The 17,025-nt window shown below is 31.3% G+C and overlaps 1 protein-coding gene across 4 annotated transcripts in view; it reads left to right on the top strand.

Moving 5' to 3' along the window:
• Positions 1-7,256, top strand: part of LOC117181271 (protein sidekick) — a 96,958-nt gene extending 89,702 nt beyond the window's left edge. For 2 of the 4 annotated variants that reach the window (XM_033374057.1, XM_033373854.1), the window contains 3 exons: positions 3,685-3,847; positions 4,190-4,515; positions 5,716-7,256. In XM_033374057.1, coding sequence (XP_033229948.1) covers positions 3,685-3,847; positions 4,190-4,515; positions 5,716-5,958 — 732 coding nt within the window. In that variant the 3' untranslated portion in view covers positions 5,959-7,256. The remainder of the gene's footprint in view (positions 1-3,684; positions 3,848-4,189; positions 4,516-5,715) is intronic. The other 2 variants (XM_033373976.1, XM_033373899.1) reach the window with 1 other exon arrangement.
• Positions 7,257-17,025: the final 9,769 nt, after the last annotated feature.

The following is a 17,025-nucleotide window of genomic DNA, read 5'->3' as shown; positions in this document are numbered from 1 at the left end:
GTCAGAGAAAAATGGGAAGAATGGGATAAACGTTGGAAGGAGGAGAAAGACAAGGTTTGGGGTAAGCTAGAGAGCATTGAGAATAGACAGAGAGAGGTTGACCAACATCAGAAAATGAGGAAATAGTTCAAGGGAATGAAAAGAACGTCCGAAGTGAGAATGAAAGATTGAAGAAAAGACTCAGTGAGATCGAAAGAAGATTAGAAGGGGAAGAAAGGGCAAAGAGGAAAAATAACATAGTAGTCAAGAGATTAAAAGTGGAGAGTGAAAAAGGAGAAGTGGAAGTATAACAAATCTTTTTCGAGATATTAGAGTGCAGGTAAGGGTAGAAGGAGTCAAGAGAATAGGAGGGACAAAGGAAGGAAAAGAAGGAATGTTTCTATTAAAATTGGGGAGTGAAGAGGAGAAAAAGAAAATTATGGAGAGAAAAAAATTATTGAAAGAAGGGAAAGAATTGAAGAAGATCTGACATGGAGGAAGAGGAAAAGGAGATGGCAAATAGAGCAGAGGGCTTGGGTAGAGAGGAAAAGGGGCCGTATGGTGTGGATAGGGAGAGACAGATTATGGATAAATGGGGAGGAATGGTGCTGGGATGAAGAATTAGAAGAATTAAGGAAAAAAGGAAAAAGTCTTGAGAAAAGTAAGGGGAAGGGAGACGAAAAAGAGTCTAGAAATAAATTAGAGGGGTTTCTAAACGGCAAAGGAGAAACAAAGTGAAGAGGAAAGAAGAGGGAGGGGAAGAGAGAAACGTGAAAATAGCTTTTTGGAATGTATCAGGTTTGAAGAACAAGAATAAAGGATTTTGGGAGGAGTTAGAAAAGTGGGATGTGATTATGATGAGTGAAACTTGGGCAGATGAGAAGGACTGGAAGGGAATAAAAAAGCTGTTACCGAAAGATTATGTGTGGACAATGCAAGAAGCAAGAAAAGAACACGTTAAAGGGAGAGGGATGGGCGGCATGGTGTCAGGGGTGAAAAAAGAATTAGCAGTAAAAGGGAGAAAAGATGGAACATGAGGGAAAAGGATGGAACAATGATAAGAAAAATTATAATTGGGAAAGTAGAAATAGCAGTGGTGTGTGTATACAGAAGAAGAGGGGAAGAGGAAGGCTGGAGAGTAATAAGGAGGTAGATGGAGGAAAAGAAGGAAGAATTGGTTTTAATAGGAGGGGGCTTAAATGCATGGACTGGCGAACAAGGGGGAGGGTTATGGGATGAAAAAAAGGAGGCATTTATAAGGAACTCCAAACATAGAGAGACGGACAGGCAGGGGAGGAAGTTACTAGACATGATAGGAGAAACAGGATGGTTTATATGCAATGGCAATATGAAAGGAGATGAGGAAAGGGAGATCACATTCATAGGAATGGGAGCAACAGTAATAGACTACATCTTGGCTGAAGAAAGAATGCGGCATATGATAGGGAGTATGAAGGTAGGGAATGAGATAGGTTCCGAGCACTTCCCGCTCATAGTTACGCTAAGAAGAGGGGACAGTAAGCGCGACAGAGGGAGAAAGGAAAAAGGGTGCGAACGAAACACGAAAATGGGAATCTGGGGGTAGATAAATTAAAAGAGTTTAAACAAAAGATGGAAAAGGAGAAGGTTAGGTATGAAAAAGAGGAGGGAATATACTCGTTAATTGAAAGGTTGAAGGGGTCCATTGAAAAGGTAAAGGATGAGCTGGGTACTAATGAAGAAAGAGTAGGGGGAAAGGAAAGGAAGAATATAAAGCAGAGGTAGAAAAAGCGATCAAAGAAGGTAGGGTGTGGGATGTGATAAATAGGGATAGAGGGGAAAGGAAGGGCGTTAACGAAGAAATAGAAATGGAGGAATGGACGGATTATTTTAAGGGTCTATTAGGGGGAGAGCAAAATAAGATCAAAGGGGAAAAGTGTAGGATAGTCCAAGGAGAAATGGAGGAAGGGAACGAGATAACAAGAGAAGAAGTGGATGAGGCAATAAATAGGTTAAAAAGAAAAAAGGCGACGGGAGAAGATGGGATGGAGAACGAAGCGATGAAGTTTGGAGGAGAAGGGATTAGGGATGGGGTGTGGAAGATATGCAACAAAGTATGGAAAGGGGAAGGTTGGCCGGAAGAGTGGACGACGGGACTGGTGGTACCGCTTGTCAAGAAAGGGGAAGGAAAGAAGGTAGAGGAATACAGAGGGATCACTCTCATGTCAGTCGGCTATAAAATATATGCAGAAATCTTAAGAAATAGGTTGGAGAGTCAAGTAGAATAAAAAGAAAGTATCCTACATAATCAGACGGGATTTAGAAAAGGAATGGGAACTATGGACAACATCTACGTACTTAACTATTTAGTTAACAGAAATTTGGGGAGAAAGAAAGGGAGACTATTCGCTTTGTTCGTCGATTTCAAAGCAGCGTTTGACTCAGTGAATAGAAAAGTACTATGGCAGGCAATGAAAGAGAAGGATGTAGAGGAAAAGTTAGTGAAGAGGATAAAGGAAATTTTTACTGAAACCAGGATTCGGGTGAAAATAGGAAAGAAAAAAGGGCAGGTTTTCTGGACAGGCCGAGGTCTAAGGCAAGGGTGCCCTTTGAACCCGTTACTATTTAGTATCCTATTGGCTCTAGCATACGCGGACGATGTAGTTCTATTAGCAGATGATGAGAAGGAGATGGACCTAATGATGAGAATCTTCAAAGAGTATGTGGGAACAAAAGAGCTGACGGTGAACGTAGATAAGACAAAGGTGATGTGTTTCAGAAATAGAAAGAGCAAAATAAATTACGTTTGGAAGATGAACGGACAAAAGTGGAAATTGTGGAGGAGTTCTGTTACCTAGGTTTTTGGTTTGAGGCAGAAGGGGGAAACGAGCTGCAGGTGAGGAAAAGAATTAAATTTGCGAGTAAAGTAATGGGCCAAGTATGGGGTATAGGAAAGAGAAGGTTCAAGAACGATTGGAGAATGAGGATCTGGTTGTTTGATGTGTTGGTGTGGGCGGTGTTGTGTTATGGCGTGGAGATCTGGGGATGGAAGGAACATAGGAAAGTAGAGAGCATGCATGAGCGATTCCTGAGGTGGGTAATGGGGGTTAGTTGGAGTTGCCCAGGATATATGTTAAAAGAAGAGTTAGGAAGAGAAAATATGATTACTAGACAAATTAAGAGAGCATGGAGGTTTGAAGAGAAGCTAAAAAGGGGAGAGGGAAGTAATTGCAAAAGCATGTTTCGGCGAAATTCGGAACAATGAAGCGAGAGGTAATGTGGGAAATTCAAAATGGGAGAAAGAAAGGAGAAAAATGAGAAGGGTGTGTAATATTCGAGAAGGGGTTATGGAGTGGCAGGACATAAAGTTAGAGCTATTGGTTAAACAAGGAGAAGAGAGACGCAAAGATTATAGATTCGAGGTACAATAGATGGTATATGATTGTCAAAGGGTTGACGGAACCAGAATATCTGCAAAAAATAAAAAAGGAAGAAAAATGGAGTAGGGTTGTTCGGTTCAGAATGGGAGAAGGAGGGTGAGCTTGCGAGCGAAGCCAACTTTTGTTGGCGTCAACATTTTTTAAATGAGAAATAAGTCAAAATCCCTTTAGCTTAAGATAATTTCATATATTTAAAATGCTTTTTTGATCAAATGTAATATATCTGTATATAATTCTATATATGGAGAATAAAATAAAATAACTGGACAATTTATCATTATTTCAGATTTTGACGCCCTCGAAATTGTATCTTGAGTACGCATATTTGCAACATAGACCGTTTTACCGACAAACTTGGTTTATGGTGTCTTTGGCTGCAGGTTCAGTTATCATTATCGTCATGGTGATCGCAGTTCTTTGCGTCAAAAGCAAAAGCTACAAATACAAACGTAAGTATTTTGAAATTGGGAAAATTTGAAAATTAGTAACCATCCAACTTTGGGTTTATTTTTTATTTTGTTGAGTGTTTTTTATTTTATTTCGATTCAGAAATGCAAATATAATATAATTTATAATATCTTCAACTTCGGAGCATTCCAAATTTCGGAACAAACGCTTAACATTTTGGAATATCTTCAATTTTCAAAGGACTCTAATTTCGGGAGTTTTTCAAGTCTGTTAATATAAGGATATGTAATTATATCAATAATTTGTGACACAATTTTAGAAATAGGTAATAAATCCCGATCAATACATAAATGATAAAAAGTATTAATTAATTTTTTTTACAGAAGAGGCGCAGAAAGTTTTAGAAGAATCAATGGCGATGGACATTGATGACAGACAGTCATCTGATCTCGAACTCTACAGATCGAGGCAAACTGGGGGCACAATGAATATAGGAAACGGTTGTGGCACTTTAGGAAAAAGGGGAACTCTTTCGAGAAAAGCGATGCATCCTCCTCCTCCAACCTTATATGGAAAATCGCCGCCAAGACCTTCTCCTGCCTCGGTCGCTTATCACAGCGATGAAGAGAGTCTCAAGGGCTATGACGAAAATCCAGACGATAGTAGTGTCACGGAGAAACCGTCGGAAATCAGTTCTACAGACTCTCAGGTTTGTAAAATTAAATAGATTAAAGATTTTAAATTAAATTTAATGAAAGTATTAGAAATTGCAAGTTAGTATTGTCATTTTTTTTTGGAGATGTTGCGTGTTTAGAACAGTATTGCGTTACTGCTTTCATTTTTGTGTAATAAGAATGGAGAGAATGTACGTTATAATTCCTTACTGTACAGAATTTGTAAATATCTGGATGTAGTTTCATTAAATTTAACTCAGCAATGTTAATTAAATGCAATTTCAATATCGAATTCAATTAAATTGACTTGAACTATGTTGGTATTCATAAACTTTACATTTTTTAGGGCTGCAGTTCATTGCAGTTGCATTAACTTAAATTCAATTTAAATTCGAGCTTTAAATCAAATTAAATAATTGATTTATTTTAAGTTCTCTTGGTGTCTTTTGAATTCACCTAGAATTTCAGCTAAATTTTAAATGATTTTTCTCAACTAAATGTGAGTTAGTTCAAAAATACTAATTGAAAAAGAAAAAAGTCAGTAACTAATTCAATAAGTTTATTATTCTAAAATAAATACCATTCAACTGAATTAGTTTCCGTTTTTGGTAATTCATTTGGATTCTTTTGAATGATATTAAATTGTTTTAGAATGTTTTCGAATTCACTTTTTTTTAATTTATTGAATTGTTCTTGAATGCTTATAACTCTTCTGGATTCTTTTTAATTCGCGTAAATTCTTCTTAATTTTCGCGATTTTACAATCGATTTTTTTCACTGTAATTAATTCTTCTAAATTCATCTCAATTCTTCTGAATTTACTTTAATTAAACTAAACGTTCGAATTCTTTTGAATGTTGAATTTTTCACAATTTCGTTGAATTCTTTTTAATTCTTAGTTCTTCCGAATTATCTTCAATGCTAAAAATCAGGTTTACATTAAAGTCGTATTATGTTTCAACATGATACGACTAAAATAAATTCGGTTAAATTCAATTAAAATTAAAGTGATTTTATTTTTAATTTAGCTAAATTCAGTATCCACCGTTTGGCGTTGCAACATTTTTAAATTTATAATTTTTCTGAATTTTCATTCCTTTTAATTTCTTATTTAATTTTAACTTCTTATTTTCTTGTTTTTTGTTTCGAAATTTATGTTCAAATTTTTTTGGACTCTATTAATATAATTTTTGATAAATCAATGATTTATGTATATATATATTTTTTTATTTCAGGCTTCTGAGAGTGAAAACGAGTCGGTACAGTCGGACCCGCACTCGTTCGTGAATCACTACGCCAATGTGAATGACTCCTTGCGTCAATCCTGGAAGCGCCAAAAACCAGTGCGAAATTATTCTTCCTACACAGACTCCGAGCCAGAAGGAAGCGCCGTCGTCAGTCTTAACGGCGGTCAGATCATCATGAACAATATGGCGAGATCCAGAGCTCCACTTCCTGGTTTCTCGTCCTTCGTATGATCCGAAACTGGCATTCCAGAGTGCCCCTTTTTATTGTGATATATCGTTAACTCCGATTTATTTATAAACTCCGCGATAGTTAGATTCAAAGTATTAGACGAGTGACTCTTCTTTTTTCTTTCCAAGTCAAGTCGCTGAGAAGAAAACGACGCAGTCGAAATTTATAACTTTATCAATTGTTTTTTTTTTCTTCTTTTTATGCGCCAGAACTAGTAAGTCTCCAAATGTTTAATCTTCCAGCTTGAAGCCAATTCTCAAAGGAAACTTTAAATTGAGAAACCCTCTTTACTCGGAAGCGTTAAAATTTGGAGGTCCTTGAACTTTCAGTTGTTCAAATCGATCAAATAATTTAATTTAAGGTGTTACTCCTCGTGATTTTTATTTCTGTGATCCGAGGCGCATTTTGATGTTTCAGTTTCAATTCAAACTGAATCCGATTGCATGGCAATAATAAAAATAATGATAATATCATTAATAATAATAAGAATACAATTTGAGGGTAGCAACTACCCTGCACTTTGATCTCCAACCTTTTGATAAAAAGGCCTTTTGATATCGAAGATTGTAGAATTTTTGTACCTAGTGAGTAAAAGAAATTAGAATTTTGTACTTTTTTCGACTTTTTTACTTTCATTAATCGATTATCGACGCGTGTCATATTGTGAATAATTAAATAGGAATTTAGGACCAACGCGAGGGTAATAGAAAAAGGCTGATTTAATTAAATAATTAGATTAAATAAATAATCACGATTATTGAATAAGTTGAGATGATAAGTAAAGACGATTAATAGAGAAGATTTACGAGAGTTACGTATACGATTTACGAGAGTTACGTATACGAACATATAAAAAAAAGGATAGATAGCCGAATATTCTTGTTCTTGAGGAATATTGAGACTGAGGAACAGTTTCTGAATAAATTCAGAGTAAATCATCATATCAGCTTTATCGTCGACGCTGAGAGGTCGATTGGCTCTTTGTATGATATTGTAACTAGTTAGCTAGTTTGTAGATTTATCGATTCATAGAAATATTATAGAGCTCGTTCAGCTATCAGCTGGGAACTTGTATTTTTGCGTCCACCGTTCCGAGTTTTCTCTTCGTTTAATTATTATGAGGTTAGTGATCAGCAAAATACACAAATGTGTCCGAAATGCACTGGCAGCGTACTTTTTTAAGTTTAAATTTTTTGTTTTATTTATATATCTAACGATAGAGGAATTCACGAAACGATTTACAGCGCATTTGTATCTCAAAAACTGTTTTTAGACGCATATTTAGATTTTTAATAAAAAATATTGATCACAAAACTGATGGGATTTTATTCTTTCGATGTTAAGGTAATCCCGGTCATTTCGCGTTTAATTTAATTTTCAAATTCGAATCTTCAAAACTTAGCCATTCGTAATTTAAAATATTACAAAAAGAATCTCCAAATTAACGAATCTAATGCAGAAGAATGTTAAACATTCAAAATGTATTCTAAGGGCAAAAATGGTGGGGTTGGCATATGATCAAAGTAAAAATAGCTTGTTAATGTTTGATGTTCTTTTTTTTTTAATTGAATATTTAAAAATTAAAAAAATATTCGATTGGTTTAACAAGTATGGAGAGTTTTTTATACTTGCTGTTTTTGATTGAATTGAAGAAAAATTATATTTTCTTCCATGGGAAAATTTTTTTTCTGATTTTTAATTATTTCCTGATTTTAGAACGCTTTAAGTACCACGAAAAATGTGTGAATGAAAGTAAAATAATAGCCATGTTTCTCTGATTATAGTTCTAGACATGTCAGGGTCGACATATTTAACTTTTTACAAAGCGTGTAAAAAAATTTGTCTTGAAACATAAAATATTTTTTGTCCGCCGTCGACAAATTATAAATTGAGTAAAATTCGTTGTGTTTTTTATTATTATGTACGAAAAAAAACTTTACATATACAAAATTCGCTATAATATTTGAACCCGTAGTAATTTTTTTGTTAATTTTTAAATAAAAAAGAGAACAGAAGATATTAACCGATTTGTTTTCAAACTTTTTTAAATTCCTTTCGGATAGCTAATCCACACATTTTTTCCATTAGCTCAAACGATTCGATTAATTTGATCACTTTCACTGCGTTCTAGTAAATAATTTCACACTTAGCGCCAACAATATTCAACACAAAACACTGCAAATTTGTAAATAAAATATTAGTCATTCAATTTAGAATGTCTCATTCATAAATTTCCAAACTAAAATTAATAATTAACTATTAAGGCTCTCTATTCGAAATTGTACAATTTTGAACAATTTAAATTTCACACCAGACGAATTGTGATTCGCGTATTAAAAAGCTTTGATTTATTAAACTGCACAATTTTGAATGATTTTGTCCGCCGCTTTGGAAAGTTTTAAACAGAAATTACAGTTATAAAAACATTTCAGTGGTGAAATGTTGTCACAGGCTTGTACTGCCCAACATGTCGAAGGCATTTTTTAGTTAGAGATGGATTTTTATTTGATCATTTTTGCACGGGGCTGTCCCGGTATATATCATCAGTCACGGACGAATTTTTATAATGCAATCAAGTGATCTGATGAAAGCAGTCTGCCCAGACATATTGGACAAAGCCATGGTTTTACCCCATCATTGACGGACTGGGTTGCAGCCAAGTACACGATGGGGGGACCTACAGCTTAAGGTGGGTTCCGAACCACCAGAACCTCGGTAAAGGTATTATCTATATAAAGGTAACTATATAAACTATAAAAACTATAAACTATAAAAAAAACTATAAACTATATAAACTAACTATATAACTATATAAAGGTATTATAAAGGTATTATTATATTATCGAGCGTGAAGCGCGAGAATCAACAGTCGCACGAAGAGAATATACCCGCGTAGCGAGCAGATTTTTTTTATTGTGGATGAAATTACTTGAACTTGTACTTTTGAAGTGATTTTTAAAATGCACGTGAATAGATTCTAAGTACAAGAAAGTGCATATTATAATTTATCTACCGTAACAATATGTAAATGTAATAATTTCAGACAAGTCTTTTTTCTTATTTTTAAATTTCATAAACTTACCACAACCAATATTCCTAGTGAATTGAGCAGGTAAATGTTCAGCATCTTTTTAAAATTATTGAACTATGAATTATTACAATTGGAAATTGTACAATAACGTTTAAATTCAATTTTAAGCGCTGTTGGTTAAAAATTTGCAGAATTCATTCGATTTCTATTTACCAGAAATATTAATAATCAAAAAATTAAAAGGCTTTCCACGGTGAAGATTTTTGCATATCTGCATTGTTTATGGATTATTTACTAACAAGAATTAAAATAATTGGCCAAGCCGTTTTTAAGAAATAACATTTTCAGGGTGGCCGCTGGACCGGAAAACCGGGGATTTTTTGAGACCGGGAAATGACAGTGCATTTTTTTTGGCCGGGGAATTTTACAAATTTGCAAAAGAAAAATCTGTCCACGTTCGATTTCAACAGTTTTTAAGTAATTGGTTGAATTGTTATGTTTTTCAATTATGCTATTATTTAGCTTACAATGCGTAATTACAAAATTTTTTTACTTTACAAATTTTGTATTAAAAATTTTTATTTTTAAGCTTACATTTTTAATTTAAAGAAATTTGAAATGCTTTCTTAAAGACTTGAACAAATAAAAAATATAAGCCTTTAATGTTAAAAATTTTGGATAAAAAACATTATTATTTGATAAATCAATAAAAGTTTTTAATTTATCTGAACTTAAATAATAAAAAGTGAACAAAAACGATTTGACAAAACGATTTTAAACCAGTTCAAAATTTAAGAATTTTCAGATTTTAACGTTAAAACTTAAACGGTTTCAATTTGAAAGTTTTAGTCAGTAAACAAATGCTAACGAGGGACTGAAAGTTTATAAACTATTTTCAACTTAAAAATAACTTCATAATAATATATTCTTAATCAAAGGATTGAATTATATTAAAAATATTGGTTCTGTCTAAAATATTAAATTTTTAACCCATTCAATTTCAAATTTTTAATAAAAAAAGACTAATTATTGAATATTTAGCAATATTTGATTTTTTATTTAAGACAAGTAAATTGAAACCAAATATTTAAAAGTAAACTCTTTAACTGAATTGTTTGACATATAAAGCCTGGAAACATTACAGTTTCGAAGAGCCTTTAAACTTTGAACGTTACAATTTTAATTGTTGTATTTAAAAAATGCTTAATTTGTCAATGAAATTTTTAAATTTTGGTGTATAATTTACAAATGAACATTTGTAGAAAAAATTCGAGTATTTTAAGAGATATTTAGGTGTTTTAAAAAGATAAAAAAAATATCATGCAAACTTTAGAAAGTTTGCTTAAAATCTTTTAGAATCTGTTTTGAAAATTTTGTTTAAATCTTTGAAAAACTTTATAAGAATTCTTTTAAAATAATTTTTCAAAATGAAAAATTATTTTTAATTTTCCTATGAATCTTAAGAAAATGTTTTTATTCTTTTGAAGCCTTTAACAATTCTTGGAAAGAATGTAATTTTTTTGTTTAAACTTTTCGAAAATCTCTTCTACATGTCTCTTAAAACTACTCAAATTTCGCCTAGAAATAATAAATGTTCAATTGTTATTTATACATCCAAATCATAAAGAAAATTTCTAAAATTTACAGGATTTTCTGAAAATTGTAGAAAAAATTCAATTAATTTTGACAGATATTTAGAAGTTCTGAAAAAATTTCCAAAATAATTTTAAATTTAAAACCAATTTAAAACAACTTCTAGATTTCTCAAGATTTAAAAAAAATTTGTAGCTTTCCAAGGATGTTTAAACTATTTAAAAAGAAGATAATTGAATTTCTAATTTAAGAAGTGTTTAGTTAAAATTTTTTTAATTTCTCAATATTTAATGTTTCTAGCTTAAAATTATATAATTTTGAAAATTTTAAAGTTCATTGATGATTTTTTAATTTAGAACATTGAAAATTATAACGTGGGTTTATATTTTTTTATATTGAAAAATGTTAGTACCTTTAATTTTATACCCGTAAATTATTGAGCATGTGAATACAAAATATTTTTATCAAAAACTTTTAATTTTCAATTTTAAAAGTTCAAAATTTAACAGTTCCACTTTGAGTGCTTTCATTTGCAGCTCAGTTTTTATTACCTCAAGTGGAAATTTTTTTAGCTTTAGTGCTCCATTTTTTAAATTTCATTGTCCGTGAAAAATGTTTGCGAACCGGGAAAAAACCGGAAAATGACCGGGAATTTATTTCGTTGATTAAAACGGCCACCCTGATTTTGTTTTTTCACGATCTCGCAAAATCAATATATAAGAAATACACTTATTTTTCAGATATTACATTTGATAATATTTTGTTTTTGCTAACTTTCCTAATTGGACGTTCTAATGTAAAAATAGGTTATATGCGAAATGTAAAATTAATTATAAACAATGGTATACAATAAATCCATACATGCAAATTTTTTCCAAGCATGCAGTAACAACTTTTTTAAAGTCATCACAAATTGGCATGTACTTTAATAAACCTAAACTACATTTTCCAATAGTTTTTCATAAGAATTGCCCTTGAATGCTAACAACACACTTTGGCACATTTCAAAGATTAATTTTCTACATCTTTTAACATACTCGTGAAAAAAGTATATTCACCACACCAAGCATTGTGCAATTTAGGTGGTGAAATGAGCTCTAAAAATGTTTGATCGTATGGCGATTCAGAATCCTTGAATCACTGGAATTTACGTAATCCGTAGAATTCACGGAAGTCATGGAAATCACGGAATTCGTGATATTCAAGGAATTCACAGAATTTATTTAATTCCGTGCATTCCATGAATTCCATCAATACTGTATTTGTTTTTAAAAACTTGTTTAAACAGTTATAGACAAACTTTTCGAAAATGTGAACTAACCGGCAATAAGCTTTGAATTCAGAAAAATTAAGAATTTCTATTCCTATGAATAAGCGATTTTTCCTTCGTCTAAAAACCCCCCAACGAGAACAGAAAAAGTGCAAATCCTATTCCTCTAAATCGACTTAGTAAAATTTAACGGAAGCATTTATTTAACCTATTTTTCATTATTAAATCTTTTTATAACTTATAAATTCGAAAAATAATCGAATTTATATGTATTCATATTTTAATAATGAATTAAAAAGTGTTAAAAAATACATTAGAGAAATCTATTTAAATGGGCGAATTAAAATAATTTTAAATCTATAAAGGCAGAAAGGTCGTAAAGATGTCGTAAAGATGCCGTAACGACGTCGTAAAGACGTCGCCAAATTTTGTGCCCACTGGGTATGAACACTTTTGGGGAATACAAGACGTCTCTGTGAGGTGTATGTGTCAGTACAATTACAAGCAATTAAATATTTTCAAAACACCTTCTCTTTTGGGGAATAGGAAACTATGCGGTGGCCGCTATGGAAATAGAAATAAATTAGTTGCTGAGATATCATATGCTTATAATGACATTTTAGAGAGACGGAAAAATCGCGCATTCAAAAAAAAAAAAAATAGAATGATTTGCATTTTTACGCTGAAATCTGAAAATATTAATTTTTCTCTATTCAACACTTTTTATCGGATAATATAACTTAATTCTAGTCCTCGCAGTGCAAACATTAAGTGACGACTAGATTATTGATTAACAGAAATGTTAAGAACATTGAAATATATACATTCTATTTACTGTTTTTAACATACAATTTTAATCAAAGTAATTACTTTTCTTTTATTTCGTTATACTAATATTTATATAAATATACATTTATAACTTTGATAATAAAAAACTGAAATGTGCAAACTATATGCGACGCATATGAGACGTACGTTATGAATTCCCGATATGCGCCTCAATTGATAAAGCGAAAGTCTCATCAGCTGAGGTCACATTGTGCGGCTTAACCCGCACATACGCGTGCGAATACGCCATTATTTTCCAAGCATTTTGGTATCTGGGTATACCATCTTCATGCATAACACTATTGGTTCCATGATTGTTTTCCAATTCCAAATAAGTTTGTGATAGAATCGAAAGGCAGAGATCTTCAGAAATCCACCACCTCCATATATCCCTAATTTCAAATGAGCTTCCGATATTCACCCTTGTTCCTTTACGTAAATATTATTGATAAAAGCACTAATATACGTACAATAAACTACTACTAAAGCGGCATCTGATGATTTATTTACATTTCGTAGTCACACATACAGCGGAAGCAAATCCGATTATCTTATACGAGCACTCAAATTCAAAATAGTTTCTATTTTCAAGATTTCATTTGCAGTTTTTTGCCTATCTTATTAATACAAAAGATATTATAGGTTTACCACGTAAATCTGAAGCTTCTGCACTGTTATTTTTAATCATTTTTACATTCTCGTTCTAATGAGAAGGTATTGGTTTTATGTAAAAGTTCACTTTGTCGGTTTTCATCAAATCTCCACGTTTTGAGACCCACTGAGTCAGAAAAAACGATTTTTACGAAGGTTTTACGAATGTCTGTCTGTAGTCTGTATTCTGCAGGGACGCTAACTTTCGAAAAATTGATAAGGTTGGATTCTGCTTTAGCAGACTTTTTAAGGCCTAAAAAGAAAGAATCAGTTCGTGAACCAGCTATTTTGGATGAAAATTCAAAAAGTGAATGCATTTAAAAAATTTTTGGAACCCCATTTTTTCAAGATTTAAAAATTCTATCTACGGTTATTCATAGCACTCAGGAAATTTAAACAATTTATCCTTATGACTTCTTTCTATAAAAAGAAAATTATCAGAGTTAGAGCATTTTCAAAATAAAAAAAACAAATAAAATGAACATTTTAAGCCAAACAACGCATGATATAAAAAAAGTCAAGAGAAGAAAAACGCTGATTTTTGAAAGCTCTACAAGATTATAACAACTTTTTTTAATTTTGTCAAGTTGAAAATTCAAAATTTGATCGCACCGACAATTTTTGAAAACACATTTGTTCAAAATTTTAAAATTCTATGTACGGTTATTTATAGTACTCAGAAACTCAAACAATTTATCCCTACGACTTTTTTCTATAAAAAGAAAATTATCAGTTAAAGTATTTTCAAAATCCAAAAAAACAAACTAAAATCAACATTTTAAGCATTTTAAGCATGATGTAAAAAAAAAGTCAAGAGAAGAAAAATGTTGATTTTTGAAAGGCCTATAAGATTATCATAACAACTTTTTTAATTTTTTCGAAAAGTTGAAAATCCCAAATTTAATCGTACCAAAAATAATAAAAAATCTAAAATTCCATTTTTTGGTCAAACCATGCAAGATACGGAAAAAATGAATAAGCAAAAATTGCGCGGCCTGGAAAGACCTATACATTTTTAATGAATCACTTTTCGATAGGGCGCGTAGTCTTTGCTTTTAGTCGTAAAAAACAACATTAAAAATAAAAAAATAAAAATTTTTTGGAATAGCGACACAAGCTACGAAAAGAAATGAGACAAAATTTGTTTATCCAAAAAATGGCTATAATTTTTGATAGGACACGTAGTTTTTGCTTTATTCGTAAAAAATAACATTCAAAATAAAAATATTAAATTTTTTTGAAAAAAAATTTATGATTAATCATTTTTTGATAGGACGAGTAGATTTTCTTTCGATCGTAAAAAATAAGATTAAAAATAAAAAAATTTAATTTTTGGAAAAGGACAGAAAAGACGAAAGAGGACAAAGGATCCTATATAGGACCCTATGTGAATTCCTGTATTAGACCATATGGAGATGCACAATAGTTTTTATTTAATCGTAAAAAACAAGATTAAAAATTTTTTAAAAATTATAAAAAAAAAGGAAATAAGAATTAGTATGATTCAATTTTTATGGATAAATGAATTGTAATGATATAAATTGATTGAAATGATGCATGTTTCAGCGCAGTTTGAAATACAATTTAAAGTAAAATACGAAACAAATATTAAATAAATCATGATAAATACAATTTGTGCTTCATTTTGCAATATTTGAATAAGCAATCCCAGACAGGCTTACTTAAGAAATGTATTATTACATTCTCATTCCTGAGAATGTAATGTAATCGTCCAAATTTTGGATCTCTGGTTTTTGACGGATCTTTACGTTTCGGCACTCACAGAATCCGAAAATCATAAAATTTCATTGGTGTCTGCCTGTATGTATGGTTACTTGAATGTTGTAGCCACGCTAACTTTTGAAGGATTTATCCAATCGAGTCCGCATTTGATACACTTCTGAAGGTACCCAAAATAAAGGCTAAGTTAGTTAATTAGATATTTCGAACCTAAATTAAAAAATTGGGAGCATTTTCAAAATTTCAAAATTTTGTTTTGAAATTTTAAAAATGTTGTCGAAGTTTCTTATAGATGGGTGAAAGAATTCCAAATTATCTAAATAAAAGTTTTTATTTTGATGAAAATTAGAAAAGTTATATACTTTTCAAAAATTTGAAAATTTTCAAAAAATGTAAAAAATTATTTTTTTCATAGATCCAAAAATATCATTCAAAATTTTCACTAGATACCAAGTAATGAGAATAATGAGAATGTAATCGTCAAGGCCGTAGGTACTTTGAGAACCTTCTTTAATGACAAATTAAAAAAAAAGTGTTCCGCTTCACATAAGAAAAGGGAATATGATTAAACAATCATAGCAGGGCCCTGATAGGATCAAGAAAAATAAAATGTGAACATTATTTTGCAATATCAGAATAAGCAGTACCAGGCCAAGGTACACACAAAAAAATTGCAATAGACATTTGATATAATAGTTTTTAACATAGAATGTAGAAAATTTCGCATTGTGGTCTGTGCACAAATGTGGAGGGTAATGCAAAGACCGAGCGCGGAGCGCGAGATAAATACATTACCGAGCGTGGGGCGCGAGATAAATATATTATCAAGCGCGAAGCGCGAGAATCAACAGTCGCGCGAAGAGAATATATCCGCGTAGCGAGCAGATTTTTTTTATTATGGATGAAATTACTTGATCTTGTACTTTTGAAGGGATGTTTAAAATGCACGTGAACAGATTCTAAGTACAAGAAAGTGCATATTATAATTTATCTACCGTAACAATATGTAAATGTAATAATTTAAGACAAGTCTTTTTTCTTATTTTTAAATTTCATAAATTTACCACAACCAATATTCCTAGTGAATTGAGCAGGTATCGTTTCCACTATTTTATAAAATTGACAAATTTGGAATATTAACGAATCGAAAAATTCCATTTTTGTTTTAGCACCACTTTTCACCTAATATATTTCTCTCTAGCATGAACTGCACAAGGTTCGTGGTACAGTGTCATCAATCGACGTAGTTTTCAAATATATATTCTCGAAATCTTCTTTTAATTTCATTTTAATGCGTACATGCATGATCTTTCGACATTTTGAACGCAAATATAAAAAATTAATGTACTACACTTCAAAGGTACAAACAAATGCATATTACTATATGAGCAATTCCGTTTCATCTATAAAGAATTTAAGCTATTGTTAACGAAAATGGTAGTACTTGTTCTCTTCGATGTTGAAAGAAAAACCCTGAAATGATTTTTGAACAATTCAAAGAAGATATTCAAAATTGAAAATTTTGGTCTTATTTTTTTAACACTCATAACTTGGGCGATTTGAATGCTATCAATTTGTATTGTTTTGGATTATTCGTAATAAGATGCAGTTATCATAATTATATAAATTTAAGAAATATATACCTTGATAGCATTCAAAACACCAAATTTATAAGTTCGAAAAAAGGAAAAAAAAATTTATTTTAAATATCTCCCAAGTTTCTTGAATTAAAAAAAATCATTTTAGGAGTTTTCTTTCCAAACTTAAGAGAACAAATACTACCATTTTCGTCAAAACTACCAACATTAGCTTAAATTCTTCAGATGATTTGACATAAAATTGCTTACGTAAAAAAATGGACAAGTTAGATGGAACTGAAAACGCCGCGGAAACTTATTCACAGAACACGTGATTAGGGAAAGTAAATGCGAAATTACAAAAGTAATTTCTTTCTCG

Source organism: Belonocnema kinseyi, chromosome 1 (assembly GCF_010883055.1).
Source record: "Belonocnema kinseyi isolate 2016_QV_RU_SX_M_011 chromosome 1, B_treatae_v1, whole genome shotgun sequence".
Lineage (NCBI taxonomy): Eukaryota > Metazoa > Arthropoda > Insecta > Hymenoptera > Cynipidae > Belonocnema > Belonocnema kinseyi.
This window is presented reverse-complemented; position numbering and strand designations above follow the sequence as displayed.